Source organism: Halichoerus grypus, chromosome 13, assembly GCF_964656455.1.
Source record: "Halichoerus grypus chromosome 13, mHalGry1.hap1.1, whole genome shotgun sequence".
NCBI lineage: Eukaryota > Metazoa > Chordata > Mammalia > Carnivora > Phocidae > Halichoerus > Halichoerus grypus.
In genome coordinates, this window is record NC_135724.1 from 10586464 (window position 1) to 10603798 (window position 17335).

General features: G+C 33.2%; 1 protein-coding gene across 2 annotated transcripts in view; it reads left to right on the forward strand.

The window, feature by feature from the left end:
• CDH19 (cadherin 19) overlaps window positions 1–17335 on the forward strand; it is a 105399-nt gene that overhangs the window by 25487 nt on the left and 62577 nt on the right. For both annotated transcript variants that reach the window (XM_078060186.1, XM_078060187.1), the window contains exons 2-3: window positions 4366–4667; window positions 7949–8243. In XM_078060186.1, the coding sequence (XP_077916312.1) occupies window positions 4473–4667; window positions 7949–8243 (490 nt within the window). In that variant the 5' untranslated portion in view covers window positions 4366–4472. The remainder of the gene's footprint in view (window positions 1–4365; window positions 4668–7948; window positions 8244–17335) is intronic.

Sequence of the window (17335 nt, forward strand, 5' to 3'; positions counted from 1 at the left end):
GGGAATATTTTCATACTCAGGCTCAATATTGTCAATGCTTAGCACTGAATACAGTGCTCATTAATCCACAGTCCTCTGCACCACTGAGAACAGAGTCCACGATAGCCAGTCCAGGGATGAAATGGCACTTGTCCCCATCTTAGGACATCACACAAGTAGTGAATAGGGAAGGACCTGCCAAAGTGGGCTTGAGAAGCTCTTGTACGGGCCCTCTGACTTTATACTGCTTTAGCTGTAGCACAAGGCTTTTAATTCTGCCAGTAAATATGTAAAATATATGTTTAACGAGAGTTTATAAATGGGACAAAGAAATATGTTTTACATTCTACGTCTAGAGAAAGAGTTGGCACATGGTTTATTACAAATTTTGGTCCAGAAATATCGTTTCTTCTCGCTTATGTATGCAAGCTATATCCACACACATTTCTTTCTATATTTCCTATTAGTGGTTCTGAGAAAGCCATTTAGAAGCCTTTATGTATGGTGTCACTCTATGAAGCTGCCAAGTTTCACTTGATTTTTAAAAAGATCACAAATAGGATTAAGTTTCTATATTTATCCCATCCACATTTTCCTAGCTTCAACTTTTCCTCCACACAGACACCAAATCCATCATTCTGACTTATTCTTCCCTGTTTTGACCTCAAGAATCTTTAGAACAGGGAGAAAGAGGTGTTCTAAAAGGAGATAATAGAAAACATTTTATTATGTCTAGTTTCAAGACTGGTCCAGACGTTCAAATGCAATTTCCATATATTTAGTTAATTTAAATAAGGTGAACTATCAGTGACAGATGCCATGCACTTTTTTAGACATCTACATGTTTTCTTTCTTCAGTAAAGCACAGTGAATACTCCATGCCCTTAAGATTAGATTTCCGGGGCACCTGGGTGGCTCAGTCATTAAGCGTCTGCCTTTGGCTCAGGTCATGATCCCAGGGTCCTGGGATTGAGCCCTGCATTGGGCTCCCTGCTCCGCGGGAGGCCTGCTTCCCTCTCCCCTCCCCCTGCTTGTGTTCCCTCTCTTGCTGTGTCTCTCTCTGTCAAATAAATAAATAAAATCTTTAAAAAAAAAAAAAGATTAGATTTCCAATCTTACTTCCACTGGTAAATAACTATTTGCTACTGGACAGGTCACTTAAAATGTCTTAATAGAAATTTCTTCATATGTAAATGTAATGCTTTAGAGAAAATACAATTTTTAATACTAAAATTATATGATCCTATTTGAACACAATATTTTATATTTTATAATACTGTTATTCAAATATTAATATTATTTTGTAATTTTGTGTTAACAGCAATGTCACTTAATTTGTATACATTATATATTTTGAAATATATATTTTCACGATAGGTAATGAAATATAGTTCACTCTACATTTTATTTAATATTTATAAATATGCCTAGTTACTGGCAATGAGATTAAATCTAAACAACATGAGACACAGTATTAGCATTTTTTTCCATATTGAAATCTTATGCAGGTTTTCATCCGTACATTCACCTGACTGGAAAATATCAGCAGAATTGGAGATATAGGGCGGAAATACCACTGCTTGTTTTTCTAGGGCCCATTTCAGACATACTAATTGATAGCATTTTTCCTTATTAGCCCAGACGGTGCCTGAATATTTCTCAGCCTGGCACTGCACACAGCTTGTCAACACTCTTCAATCAGAAGTGGACCATTACTTGAAACATTTTCCCTTCCCTTAAACGTATGACCATTATAGACAATTTGGCATCTAGAAGAGTATAAACAAAGCCATAATATTTCATAATTCAGACATACCTATTGCTACCATTTCATTCTTGTATTTTTATATTAAGAGGTTCAAATAAAAGGGTACTCCTATCTGTTTTGTTATGATTTAGGATTGTAAAATAACAATAGTTTAACTTTTAGTTTTAAATTTAACTGTAAAATATTTCAATCATGTACTATATCTGAAAAAAAAAATCTAACATATGGTAGAAAAATCACCCAGATTTAATGAGCGTTATTATTTGACATATTTACTTGAGATTGTTGAGAGGGAGAAAAAAGAGACATATTTCTAAACCTCAATCTTTAAACCAATTTCTCTTCCTACTAACATGGTAATTACAATAATAAATTTTGTGTATCATTTTTCTTTTCCTAGACTTACTTTACAGAACTTATGTATGACAACAGTCTCATACAGCATCATCTTATAATTTTGAAACACTTTATAATTGGTATCATATAGTTCCCTGATCTGAACTTTTTCTATACATATTTTTCAAATTAACCCAATTTATATTTGCCTCACAGTGGACAAATTTGAAAGTTTCTCTAGATATAAAGCAGTAAAAAAGAATAGCTGTTAGTTTATAGATTCAACTAATTTTTAAATATAGTAGATTTGGCCAAACTATTCCTCAAAATAATTGTCCAAATTTTCAATTTCATCAGCATTGTATAAGGGTTTTGTTTGGTTTTTTTGTGAGTTCTCATGAATAGCTGATATTAAATTATTTAATGATTTTTGTCCACCATATTGATTTTAAAAATACAGAGTAAATTGTATTTTTGTTGTTTTAATTTATAAGTTTTAAACCCAAATGAAGAATAAAATAATAGCTATGCAAATGCTCATGACCTAATTTCAAGAATTAATTATCAAGGCTTTGCCTCAATGGTTTTACCTGAGCTCCTACTGTTTCTGAAATGTTTTTAAAAAAATTCTAGACATCATCTTATTTCCAACACCAACATGTTTCAGTATACATGATCAAAAAAATGTTTTTATATAACCACAAAGAAACTTCTATAACTAACAAAATCCACAATGTTTTTTATCATCTCAAGATATTGAATTATCATATTGGATTTTCACAAATTCATAAAAAATGTAAATATAAAAATAGGTTTGTACAAATTAAGTTCTAGACAATGTCCTTATTTTACACTTGTTCTTTTGTGTTTTAAGTATCTTTTAATCTAAAACAGTATCTTCCCTAAAATCCCTCACTTTTTTCCCTAGATGAATGAAAATATAATCTAAAATTGACACAAATACATTTACCCAACATTATAATTACACTTCACACCACTGTTAGTGATAGTTTTCCGTATTTAAGTTTCAAATATTCAACATAAGAATGAAATTCATCTTTAATTCTCACCTCAGTTGAAGTTCTTCATGGCCTTCATTAAGTAAATATATAACAAAGAAAACATCTACTTGAAGGAACTCAGAGGTACCACAGTATCCCCTTTATAACAACGTGCTTTCTTAATTAGGTGTTTTTTAACGACTCTTTCTAACAAGAGTCAAAGACCTAAAATACCTCTTGGCGGTTGTTCAAAAATTTGTGGAGATTCAAAGTGAGATCATGTAGAAAGCTCCTAACAGAAACAGGGACTCTGGCTTTTCTGTTGATTATGTAGTATTCAGCTACATTGTAGACCTGACAAAATTATTTTTCTTCATGAGTCCCAGATAAACAAATCCAATTTGGTTATATGGAGTGCTGTTTCAGTGTGGTAAATGCAGAGCTATTCAATTTCCTATAAGGGTGAGAATTACTAGTCATTTCAAAGAGAGTTGGTATGATCAGTATCAGTTAAATGGAAAGTTTTACATGTAAAATTCAGTAGTTGAAGTTTCTCTTTTTCTATTTTAGTAATAGAAGATATCTTTTATCTCCGTCTTGTATATTATAAACAGCCATTTTTACCCAGGCACTATATTTTTTGTTATTTATTTTCTAAAAATAGCATCATCTCTTTGTTAAGATGAAAAACATTTATTTTCATCTTTCATAATATAAAATGGTAAATATCTTGCATATTAACAAAATAGCTTTCTGTTCACAGAGTGTTTTATAACATCAATATAACTGATAATTAAATCCCCCAGGTTTCAAACTGAATTGTCATTTTGTCTATTTAATACGAGATAAGATACTATAACTTGGGAAATTGGATTAGGAAACTTATTGCTATTTAGAAAAAGGAGAAAGATCACATTTTTTTCCCCTGGCTTGACTGTTGAGTTTTACCAAGATAGAATGGAAGATGTAAGCAGGTTAAATTAAAGAAAAAATCTATCTCAGTGTCAGCTATCAATCAAGGAGATTGCCAGACCAACTTTTCAACCTTCAGGCAGATTTATGGCTACAGATTAAAATGGACAGTGCTTGAGCAGAAGTTTCTAATTATACCATTCAAATTATTGCTGAGCTACAAAATATAACTAGCTTAATTGGAAGATAAATTAAATGTATATTGTTGTTCCATTTTTATGAATGCAAAAGTTGTACCCTTACGTTAGCAATTATGTGAGAAAATGTTATTTTTAAATGTAAAATTTTGTTTTGTTTCTTGTTCTTTAGGAATATGAAAGATACCTAAGACTTAAAAAGATTATAAAGGAACATACAGTTTTTGTTTGCAACTACTCTTTCCTCTGAAGAATACCAGTTGGAATCAAAAGAGCAGAATGAATTGTTGCTTATTGCTACCTTTCATGTTGGGAATTCCTCTCATATGGCCTTGCTTTACAGCAACAGAAATCTCTACAACAGACGAAGTTAAGCACCCAGTGGGTTCTCATTTCAGAGTGAAGCGTGGTTGGATGTGGAACCAGTTTTTTGTACCAGAGGAAATGAATAAGACTAATTATCACATTGGCCAGGTACTGATTTTATGAAAGTGTTACAGGAAATAACATTATGTAAATCTAAATGGATGGGTTGAGGAAGTTTTAAGGCATTTGATGAATTCTACATTTTCTCAGTGGAACCCTTAGAAAGCTTCAGACATCAGCCTAATTAATTGTTTCAGATTTTCAAGCACCTAAAATATTTGCAAAACTTGAGGAAGAAGAAAAGCTCTGAATTTCAAATTTCACTTTTTTCTCCCATATGAAAATACTGCCCTCATTTATCAACATCTGGAAATTTGATGGTGTTATTTTTGGTAATGGATCAAAGCAACCACACTGAGAATAATAACGTTTACCAACAGTATTTAGCCTGATTTTCTATTATGCTCAGTAGGTGTTGATTTACCCATCATTAATTTTTCATGAAGCAGATTAATACCAAACCCTTTTACAGCTAAGTAGCTTCAAGAGCCTACACACTTCATTTGATTATGAAGGATAAAGAATGATTATTTTTACTTTCTTATAAGAATATATATATATATTTTTTAAATTTCCTTAATGAGATAGAACATTCCTTATTTATGTTTTTGGTTTTTATTACTATTCAATTTTCTTTAAACAGAGGTAATTACAATACCATGTCCTTTTCTGTAAGGATCTTTCTCTAGACGAATGAACTGAAATAAGTTTAACCACCAATTAACTGGCACTAAAATTTAATTGGGCCCAAAGGGTGAAGCACTCAAAATTCATTAACTCCCTTTTCCTAGCTCTTTCAGGAGAGCTGCAGTGTTAGCGTGATGTCCAGATTCCAAAGGAGTTCATCTATCCCATCCAGCAAATGTATATGTGTATATTCAACCAAAGGTTCAGATTAGGATCTTAGGCAAACAGATTTCAAACATTTGTGTATGTATGTGTGCCTGCTTTGAATCACATTTCACATCTTTTTATTCTCTAAGATGACTGCAGGTAAATCAGAGGCAGGATGGCACAAATGAGATCCATAGTTAAGTGTCTGCTAGTTGACTGAGTCTCTGTAGCCACATTTACAGTGAACTCCACAGAGCCCTATAAGCTCTCCCATCAATGAGCGGGGTGACAGACTAACAGAGGCTGGTGACTTTTAGTGAATAAGGCTCTACAGGGAAGTGCATCAGTACAATCAGAGCAGAGACTACCTCCCTGGCTGACTGTCACATTTTCTGGTTTTTGTTTTTGTGCTCCAGGCACATCTCCTGTTGCCTCCTTTCACATTGTGATAGGTTTTCCCTATTTTTTTCATTCTGTAAAAATACTTATGAAAATAATCTAACAGATGTTTCCCCTGAAACAATGTGATTAGTCTTAAATAACATACAGGTAACTGGTTTAAGAGAGAGTAAGAATGAATATTTAGGTGTTGTAGTTAAAGAGCTGGTAAAACTAAAATGTAGTTGATGTGTCCAGATCACTTTCTTTTTGAACTGTTTATTAACAGAGATTAAATTTGGAAAACACAATTAAGTAAAAAATTAAAGGCATATTGATTTGCTGAATCAATAGTAACTGACTAATTGAAAAAATATTTTTGAATAGAAATACAGAAAATATAATAATACAGATTTCATAAAATTACAATGTTTTTAACTTATACATTTTGTGACATTAAGAGGCTGATGTTTAAAAAAATAAGTAAATATATATATATATATATATATATATATATATTTTTTTTTTTTTTTTTTTTACTTAAATCTGAGTCCTTAAAAAGATCAAGCTCACTGATTCATGAAAATTATACTGTGTATATATACTTGGAATACATTTATTCATTACTAAATTTGATTTATCATCATTCTGATATTGAATCACATTTTCAAACTGTATCAAAATGATATTTGAAAAACATAGCCATACCTTACTTTCATTTGATATACTTATTGGAAAGGACATTTGTTTCCCTACATTTCTTATTAGTAAGTCATGGAAACTTCCTTTTTATCTTATGAGTAATGAAGAGCTATCAAATTAAAAGAGCTATAACACTTTTTTATCTCTTTATTATTATTCCCAATCTGTTTCTTTCAATGAATAGCAGTGTTATTCAACACATTATTAAAATTATTAAAATTAATTGCTTTAGATATCTTCAGATATTCTACCCAATCACAGAGAAATGTATTAATTAGTCATTTTACCTTGAACTATCAGAACAGTTATGAATTTGTTTAAGATTGTATTTCTTTGGTTAGCTTTGTAAATTTTCGGAGAAGCTCTTACTTTGAAGAAGGACATATTCATAAATGATGACTCAAGAAAACTATGGATTCACAATATTTAGGGGATTATGGCATACTTCTTCTTTATATGTAAAAATAATTTAGATATGAAAAACCAACCAACCAATGTTACCTATATCATAATAACCCTTGTTTTTATATATAAAATTCACAATTCTATTAACACTATGAATGAACAAATTTGCTTTTGAAAAATAAAAATAATGAGGGCACAAGAAGAAAAGATGTATTTGAGAATTGAGTTGAATATGTTAGAAAGAGTTAGATCTAATTTGGCAAAACTCAGAGCAGTAGAGTCTCTGGGGTCAGACAGACCTGTTGTCTAAATCTATACAAACCTATACAAAAACCATGACTCTTGTGAAAGTTTTAATAATTTTCAGTCTCTCTTTCTCGGTATAAATGATTATATCAATAATATATATTTCACGATGTTATGAGGATTAATTGGGAAATCATATACAAAGCAACTTGTAGATTTTATGGCATGTTACAAATGCCAACAAGGATAGCTGAGGCTCTCATTATCTTCTCAACATGCTCCCTTATTTTCCTGGTAATATTTTCATGTTTCCTATGTGTTTTTAGCCTAGGGATAGAACATCACTGTTTAGATTTATCTAGAATATTATCTTCCTATCTGTCTTTAGATCCCAATCTAATACAAATATTTGAGATTATGGTTTTAGTGACCAAGAATGTAATCATAGAGTAAACATGAACCAACTTTGTTGTGCATAATTTATGAAAGGTACTTTGTTTTTCAATTATTATAGTTTCTAATTAGAATAATCCATTTAGAGTAATAAAATTTATATAGTGATTTACATTGAAATTTCAGAATCCTCTGCCTGATGATAGAATTTAATCTTAAAATTAATATTTCACCTGATTTAATATACTATGGGAATTACATGGAGTTATTAACTTGGGGAAAAATTAACAGACATGAAAATAAAATTGTTAAAATTGATTTGTCCATTTAAACATGTCTGGAAACTAAATTATCCCTCTTTGCACTTTCAGCTAAGATCTGATTTAGACAATGGAAACAACTCTTTCCAGTACAAGCTTTTGGGAGCTGGAGCTGGAAGTATTTTTGTCATTGATGAGAGAACAGGTGACATATATGCCGTCCAGAAGCTTGATAGAGAGGAACGGTCCCTCTACACTCTAAGAGCCCAGGTAATAGACAGCACTACTGGAAGGGCTGTGGAACCTGAGTCTGAGTTTGTCATCAGAGTTTCGGATATCAATGACAATGAACCAAAATTCCTAGATGAACCTTATGAGGCCATTGTACCAGAGATGTCTCCAGAAGGTATTGCATATTAATTTACATCAAAGATATATTAACAATGACAACAGATTTAAAATTTTGAGCATATGTTTTGGAAGTGAATTATTTAAAGTTCAACACTTGTACTTCCTTCTACAAACATGTTAACTAAAATATTTAAAAAATTAGACTATCATTTAAATTTTGTAAACAATGGTACCATATATAAATACATTATTTGTCTTGTTAAAATATCTCGGTCTTCAAGGCAAGAAACAGGGGTTAAACACGTATGTTTTAGGGATGCCTGGGTGGCTCAGTCAGTTAAGCATCTGCCTTCAGCTCAGGTCATGATCCCGGGGTCCTGGGATTGATTCCCTCATTGGGCTCCCTACTCAGCACCGGAGCCTGCTTCTCTCTCTCCCTCTGCCTGCCGCTCCCCCTGCTCGTGCTCTCTCCCTCTCTCCTTCTCTCTCTCTCTCTGATAAATAAATAAATAAATAAATCTTTAAAAAAATTTATGTTTTAGTGATTTATAAAATTCTTCAGCTTATTCACTTACTAGTTTCCCCATTATAAAAACGCATTTTCCAGAACAAGATATAATTTTGTATCTTAAAAAAGCACATAAGGTCATCCTGAAAAATATGCATGTTTAAGTAGTAGAAGCCAATTTATAAGACACAATTACTCTATGCATCAAAATCATAGACCATAAAGACTAAAAACAAAACAAAGTGGTTGAAAAGCTCTGTGCAACTGTATTTATTTTCAAAGTTCCTTTCCATTCCAATGCTATTTTTATAAATATTTTAAATGTAATGCATCTAGAAGCAAGTGCTTTCCATAAGATATAAGAACTGAATGCATTGAAAATCAGAAATGTCTTTCTAATAGAGAGAAAATTATGGTGTGGCTATGCAAAATTTGTTCACTCTTTGAGTCAGAAAGTTTTGATAGCACAATATGTAGTAAAATTAAGTTCATAAAATTTACTTAAGTGTGATAAATTCTATTCCATAATGGTCATTTTAAATTATGCTAACATACTTTAAAATTGCTTTACCTAAACATTTATTAGCCACCAAATCTAAAATTGTATATTCTATTGTATTTTTTCCTGATTCTTGTTTTTTAACATTCCAGGAAACAATTTAAAAACTTCTTTCTACATGTGTTCAGAACATAGGTCTTTACAGCATAAACAAATTTAGCTGTGAATATGTATCAGGACCAATTATCATTAGATGTAAATGACACATTGATATTTTTTCTATTTGGTAGGTAGGCAATGAAACTTTCTTCTTCCCACTCCATACTTCTCCTCCTCATTCACTTCCTCCTCCCACTCCTCCTTCTCTTTCTTAAATAGCATACATTATGGACCTAACATTTACTAGAAGAATTTTTGAAATGTCATTTTGGAGGTAATTGCTAGTATGAAACTTATATTTTAGTTATAACACACAAACAGTAGCTATTTTAAATAAGGTGGTATTTGATGCTCTATGTATGAATGTATTAATTATGGGTGAGGTATGATGATGATTAACTGACTGGAGGAAGGGACATTTTAGGAGATGATATTTGAAGTTGATTACAGAGAATCCAGTCATGTCATGTTCTAAGAAAATATTCCCATATAGTATGATGAAGATTGTATCTATTAATTATTAATATGGGAGTTATTGTCATATAGCAAGCATGTAGGCATGGCAGTGTTTGAGATACCCTTGGCAGAGAATGTAGGTAGAGAAGAGAAAAGCATACAGGGTGAGTTGACTGTTAAGCAAAAGGGGGTTGACTGGTAAATTAGAATGATTGAGATTGGCCAGTGATGTAGGAAAAAGAGAAAGACATGAGCAGAGATGTTGCAAAGGAAGAGGTCCTCCAACTGTATGGAATGCTGCTGTGAGGTGGAATAAAATCAAGAAAGTGTAGTGACTTTTGATTTGGCAAGTCAAAGGCTCCTAGTGATTTTGGTACAAGGAATTCAGTTGAATTTATGCAGCTGCAATATTTTGGAGATTATTCTATTGCATGGATGGATGGAGAAGAGGAGGTTATGGTGAATTTAGCCAACTTTAAAAGATTTTATACTACAGGGAGAAAATAGAGATGTGGGGTACTAGGTAGAGAGAGATAAAGGTAATGAGGATTTTTTACTTGTTATCATTAATCATTTATTAAGATGGGAAATTTAAAAGCACAGTTATATACTATAGGCAATGATCCAAAAGAAGACTATTTTTGAAGAAAATAAGGGGGCTGTAACTGCTGGAAAACTATTCTTGAGAAGGGAAAGACCCATGGAATCTAGAGCAATAGTAAAGGAGACAGATTCAGGTAGGTTAACACTTTGATTGATAATAAACCAGTTAATACCTCATACCTCCATTAGGTATGAGACAAAGGCAATAACTGAGAGCAAAGGGGTGGATTTTTAGATAGAGAAGAGGAGGTACTCTTTTTTTTTTTTTTTTTTTTTTTTTTTTTTTTTTTTTTTTTAAATATTTTATTCATTTATTTGACAGAGAGAGACACAGTGAGAGAGGGAACACAAGCAGGGGGAGTGGGAGAGGGAGAAGCAGGCTTCCCACTGAGCAGGGAGCCTGATGCGGGGCTCGAACCCAGGACCCCGGGATCATGACCTGAGCCGAAGGCAGACGCTTAACGACTGAGCCACCCAGGCGCCCCAAGGAGGTACTCTTTTATGTAGAGTTGGAGAGGTGACCCACAAGGGGATTGCAGTATGTGCAATACAGTCTTTGCATCATGGCATCAAGTGTAGCCACAGACTGTGGTTGATTCAACAGACATCACAAAACATTGGTTTGTTCTGTATTTGGCTAGCACAGATCTCTTTGCTTTGCAATTCAAGGTTCATGTATATATTAACCTAGTTAATCTGTGTAATTCAGTACATCTTGTGGGATTGCCAGTCCGGGTTCAGGTCTTGTATGGAATCATACTAAAATCAATGAGCACTTTTTATTCCTTTCTGGCGGAGGAAGTGGCCAACAAAACAATAGTCAGCTGTTATCAGAAATGTTACCTTATATGGAGATAGAGGAATATCCCCATTATTCTGTCAACTAGGTGTAGATGGTTTCTCTCTGAAGCATTCCTTTAATTATTAACTTTTTTTGAAGAAATCAATTAATATTATATGTGATTTTTCTGTTTTCCTCAATCTCAATATTTAAATAATGAATAATATGAATTATTTTACCTGAATATATACTTACTTCTTCATGTTCTTTTCATATCATTGCCATTTTATAGGTTCTTGAGTGTTTATCTTGCTTCCACATATACTACCCACATATCTTATCCTTTATAAAGCAACAAATGCAAACATTTTATTCTTTGTTGTCTTAAATATTGTGTGTTGTATTGTAGTCAACTACCAATTATTATATTTGAATCTGTACTTTGAATGTAGAATTTGAAAGAGTACTGAAAGTATCTCCATTTAAGGATGTCATCAGAAGAGAAAACCAAGAAAACTACAAACTTCTTGTTGCTTATTAAACACATATTTATTTACAAGTAACAGTGACCTTTTACTGATTGCATTTATGTTTAAAATGCAATTACTTCCAAAACTAGAACTACCAAATAGAATTGAGATAAAACACTGTTTTTCCACTTGTTGGTCTGTAATTACAAAATTATGATCTCTCTTCCACACAAAAATATAAGGTCTAATAGGCTAGGAGTCACGCAGTACCTGAAGTTTGTGATGATTGAGTAAAAGAATGAGTGCATGGATGGGTGAAAAGCTACATAAGTGATTAGATGAGGTTTAGGAGATGAACAGAGGATATTGGTGGATATAAAATCCAGGGAGGCTCTGTGGGTGTGAGTTGAGGCACACAATGACCTAAAGTGCTGCAGGTCTCTGAATAATGATTCTTAAATTGTAAAATTTCCCAGTGCAGAATTTCTAGAAACATTTAAATTTCTAGAAACATACAACCTACTGAGACTGAATCATGAAGAAACAGAAAATCAGAGCAGACAGATTACTAGTGAGATTGAATCAGTAACTAAAAACATCCCAACAAACAAAAGTCCAGGACCAGTTGGCTTCACTAGTAAGTTCTACCAAACATTTAAAAGAAGGATTAATACCAATCCTTCTCAAACTCTTCCAAATATTTGAAGAGGATGGAACACTCCCAAAGTTAATTTTACAAGGCTGGTATTACCCTGATACCAAAACCAGATAAGGACACCACAAGAAAACTACAGGTCAGTATCTCCTGTGAACACAGATGCAAAAATTGTCAACAAAATTTTAGCAAGCCCAATTCAACAGCACATTAAAAAGATCATATACCATGATCAGGTGGGATTTAGCTCCAGGATGCAAGGATGGTTCAACAAAAGCAAATCAAACATGATATACCACTTTAATCAAATAAAGTATAAAGATCATATAACCCTCTCAGTAAATGCAGAAAAAAATATTTGACAAAATTCAATATCTTTCAGAATGAAATTTCTCAACAAGTCAGCAATCCCACATCTGGATATATAAGAAAGGAAATGAAATCACTATCTTGAAGAGATCTGCACTTCCATGTGCATTGGAGCATTATTTACAATAGACAAGACATGGAAACAACTTAAATGTTCATCATGGATAAATAGATAAATAAAATACACACACACACACACACACACTGGCATATTATTCAACCATAAAAAAGCATGAAATATTGTCATTGATGACAATATAGGGGATGGACCTTGAGGGCATTAAGCTAAGTAAGATAAGTAAGACAGAGAAAGACAAATACTGTAAAATTTCAGTTATATATGGGCTCTAAAAAAGTTAAACTCATAGAAACAGAGTAAAATGGTGGTTGCCTGGACTGGGAGGAGGGAAAATGTTGAAATGTTGGTCAAAGGGAACAAAATTTTAGTTAGAAGATGATTAAGGTCTGGGGATATAATATTTGGTGTGGTATTTTTAACATTACTGTATTACATATTGGAAAGTTACTAAGACAGTAGATCTTAACTGTTCTCACCACAAGAAGGTAAAATTTTAATTATTTGAGGTGATGGAGGTGTTAACTAACTTTATTATGGTAATCATTTCTCAATATATTTTTGTATATCAACCATCACGTTGTATACCTTAAACTTACACAACGCTGTATATCAATAGTATCTCAATAAAGCTTGAAGAAAAAGAAATTGACTTTATAGTATTTACCATCAAAATAACGTCACCCATTATAAAAAAGAGATTGAATTCAATTTATGTTAAATACATGCAAATTTAGATCACTTTTTGAATTCATAAATTTAATAAGCATCAATACTTAAGAGATTTCTCTGAAATATAAAAATCCTTATTTCTTAAAATATGTCAAATTTGAAAATTATATTCTATGAAACTTATGTCTTTGGACATGTGACTTGAATGTGACTGAGTTTGGGATGGATTACTCTTTGTATTTTCTCTGAACATATTGTTTGCTTTCTTAAACACAGTCTATTTATTTGACTTAAATTCTCTCACATTATGAAAAGTAGTGTCAAAAATACAACACAAGAATAATAAGAATGACCTAATTTTCAGGTGATGGTAGACAGAAAAAAAAATGTTTGAAGAATATTTTGCACATTTAAGGTGACAAGTGGGAAAATATCATCTGTTTCTTGAGTTTTGCTTGGAGGTTCTAGGTTGTAAAATAATTGTATCTCATATATAAAAACAGGAGAGATGGGCCAATCAGTCCCTGTAAATAAATAATGATCCTGATACTAATAAAATAAATAAATGCCCAGTGTGAAAGAATGAGCAGATCCACAGATTAAAAACTTATTTCATGAATTTGATTTCAGAAAATTATAATTTTACTAAATTATCTAATATTTTATATCTGTTTTAATGTCACAAAAATCACAGACACAGAGTGTAGGTCAAATAATATTTTTTAATGTGGGTTTCTTTAAACTTGAACATTACACAGTTCAACATCCTCTCAATAAATTTGCTTCAGCGTAGTCAAAATATACTTGTACTAAAACTGCATATAAAAATATCTAGCCTATTCCACAGTTTATATCTTCATTCTAAGAAAAGCCTGTTTAATAATTTTACCACTGAACTTAACACAGAAAAAGTTACATACTAAAATAAATGAGTCATTTTGAAATCCACAGTTCAGATCTTGGCATTCCAACATAAATTAAACTAAGACACACTGTTTATTTAGTATTCTATAATGAATGGAAACTTTACATACAAAATGTCCTTGTCACAGGTTGCTGACTTCTCTCTTGCCTTCAGGATATCTAAATTAGTCTGCATATCAAAATCTATCACTCTTTTACATTTTTATGGATGCCTCCCATAATCACTAGAAAGAAGATAAAGCATTCGGTGTGAAATATGAGATATGAGATATCATTTAATAAGGTTTTGTTACTAATAATAAACTTAACACTTAGGTGAGAATCATTCAGTCCTCTGTAATACTTCTGGTTAATACTAAAATCCATATAAATCAATATTGATGGAATTACACTATTCTTACATTAGGTTTTACTCTTGATGGAAGAATATGTCTAATATGTTGGGAAATCATATTCATGCTGTCAATAATGCTTTTGAGCTTTAAAAATTTCATGTAGTTTGGTAAGTTTTAGCACTTATTAACAATGCCACAGAAAGTATAGTTTATATGTAATGCAATAAATATTTTCTTATATTAATATACCATTATCTTACTATGATTTTATAGATTGTGTCATAACAAATGAAGTATATCAGCAAACTGCAGTTCCCAGTTCCCATAGTTTGGACTACTAAACTATGATTTTCCTCTCCAGAATTTGGTACAAGTTTACATCCTGTGTTACCTACATAATAATAAGTTTTCACCGTATAGTATTGCTGACAAAATGGGTGAAGTCAAATATTGTCTTAAACATTTCATAAAGTCCTTTTACAAAAAATAGCTTTAAAAAGAATCTAGCTAGAAAGACAAAACTGATTTTAAATTTCCATTTATGTAAGTCTCAGCAGTAATATAGGCAAGCAATATCAACCATCAGTGTCATAATAGAACCCAGAATTATTATATTAAATATTACATTTGTATGTTTATTATTGGAACAAGTAAACTGAGAAATTCCTCTTATTAAAACATGATTCTAAGGGACTCCTGACTGGCTTAGTCGGTAGAGCATGCAGCTCTTGATCTCCAGGTTGTGAGTTTGAGCCCCAAGTTGGGTGTAGACATTACTTAAAAATAAAATCTTTAAAAAACAAAACATGATTCTGAGAGAATAATTTTTTGTAGATAAATTTTTGTTCATTAAATAGGATAGATACAAATTGATTTAAGAGGATTTTTAGACTGCAAAAGTCTAATCATATGGTCTCTTTTCATTTCCACACAATACAGCTATCTCTGATCAAGCTATAATGACTCAATTCAGAGATGCATGCTGACTTTTGGACCCTTCAGTCACCAAAAGGCAGTCTAGAAGTTGATGCCCTATTTTGGGTGTGTGCCCTAGCAACTGACTTTTTAGTAGATACAGCAGATAAAAAGAGTGGCCACTTCAGGTAGGATGGCTTATTGCTAAGGATGCTAGATTGCCCTTAAAAGATAGTGACTTGGTTAATACAGTAACAGCATGTCATCTGTGTTCTAAGCACTGCCCAAGGCAACTGCCAAAGGAGTCTGTGGCCACCCAATGGAGTTTCCAGTTGTTGACAGGTTGGCAAATTGATGATATTGGCCCCCTCCCTCTGAGTGAAAATTTTAAACGTGCCTGGTTTTGTGTGGAAACATGCTTTCCCTTGTCATTGTGTGAGCCAGGCTGCCACTATTAGGGGATTAGAGAAACTGAGCGATGTGTATGGATAGATTGTGATCAAGGGTCACATTTCAAAGATCATAATATGCAAGACCAGACAGAAGAACATGATTTTGAATGGAGGTTCCATCTCCTGGGTAATGCACAAGAAGCAGGGTTGGGTAAAAAGAAAAAAATGAAATATAAAGCAGCAGATTAAATTCCTAACAAGTAAAACCTCCTTGGCCAAGTGGACTAAAGTACTGTCCCAGGCTTTCATAGATTTGAATGATCAACCAGTAGAGAGTGTTGCCCACATGCCAGACTGGGGACCCCTGCTGGGGTACCAGTCCCCTAAAGGTGTGGAAGCCAGGGGAAACTGCCATTGCCCCAGTTCTGCACTTCAAATTAACATGCTACGCTTCTGAGAACACTGAGCCCCAACACGCCTGGGAAAAGAGTTATTTACCGAAATTTGCAATGAGATGTCCCACCAGGATGGGTGAGTTACTTCGCACCTCTGGGTGAATGGAAACTATTTGCTCCTCACTGGGATCCCATTGTCCTGCTTCAACTGGACTTGTTGAAACAGAATAAGCCTGAAATAGAACACTGTGCATTAAAAGAAAGAAGAAGGTTTGGGTCCTGGTCTGGAATGTCCCACCCCCAGCTCATCTCCTTACACCTGATAGTGCTGCCTCCCCTCAGCTAACATGTGGTATGCACAGCCAGGTCAACTTCCTAAAGCTTCCACCCTCCCTCTCCCCAAGGCCAGGTGGGCATATTGTTTCCTGCTAGTTTAATCATTTGGCTGCCTTGCTTGTTCCCTCCATTGGCCTTGAGGACGTTATGACACATAGAAGCCCTTGCTAAATTCACCCAGCAAGACTTGAATGATAGCAAGCAAAGTCTGCCCTTAATTGGGCACTGAAATGTCTCTGATGATAAAAGCTGCCCTCTAAAGTAAAACAGCCTTGGACACTTAAAGCCTCACAAGGAGGCGCCTTTGCCATTATTCAAACAAATGTTATGTGTTCATACCTCATGACTCTGTTAGTGTGTCATCTTTATTAAATCACATGAAGATACAAGTGATCTGACCCCCAGCTTAGGGGACTTAGTAAATGAGTGGTTCAGATCATGGGATTCTTGGTGGAAACAGTTGTCACTGATTGGGAAGTTATTGTCTTCATCTGTATTTTTCTTGTATGTGTCAGTATTACCTGCCTTCAGGGCAGCCAGATAGCTACCAGATGAGCCACCTCCGTGCTAGTGAAGCCCCTTACTGACGGCTCAGGCCACAT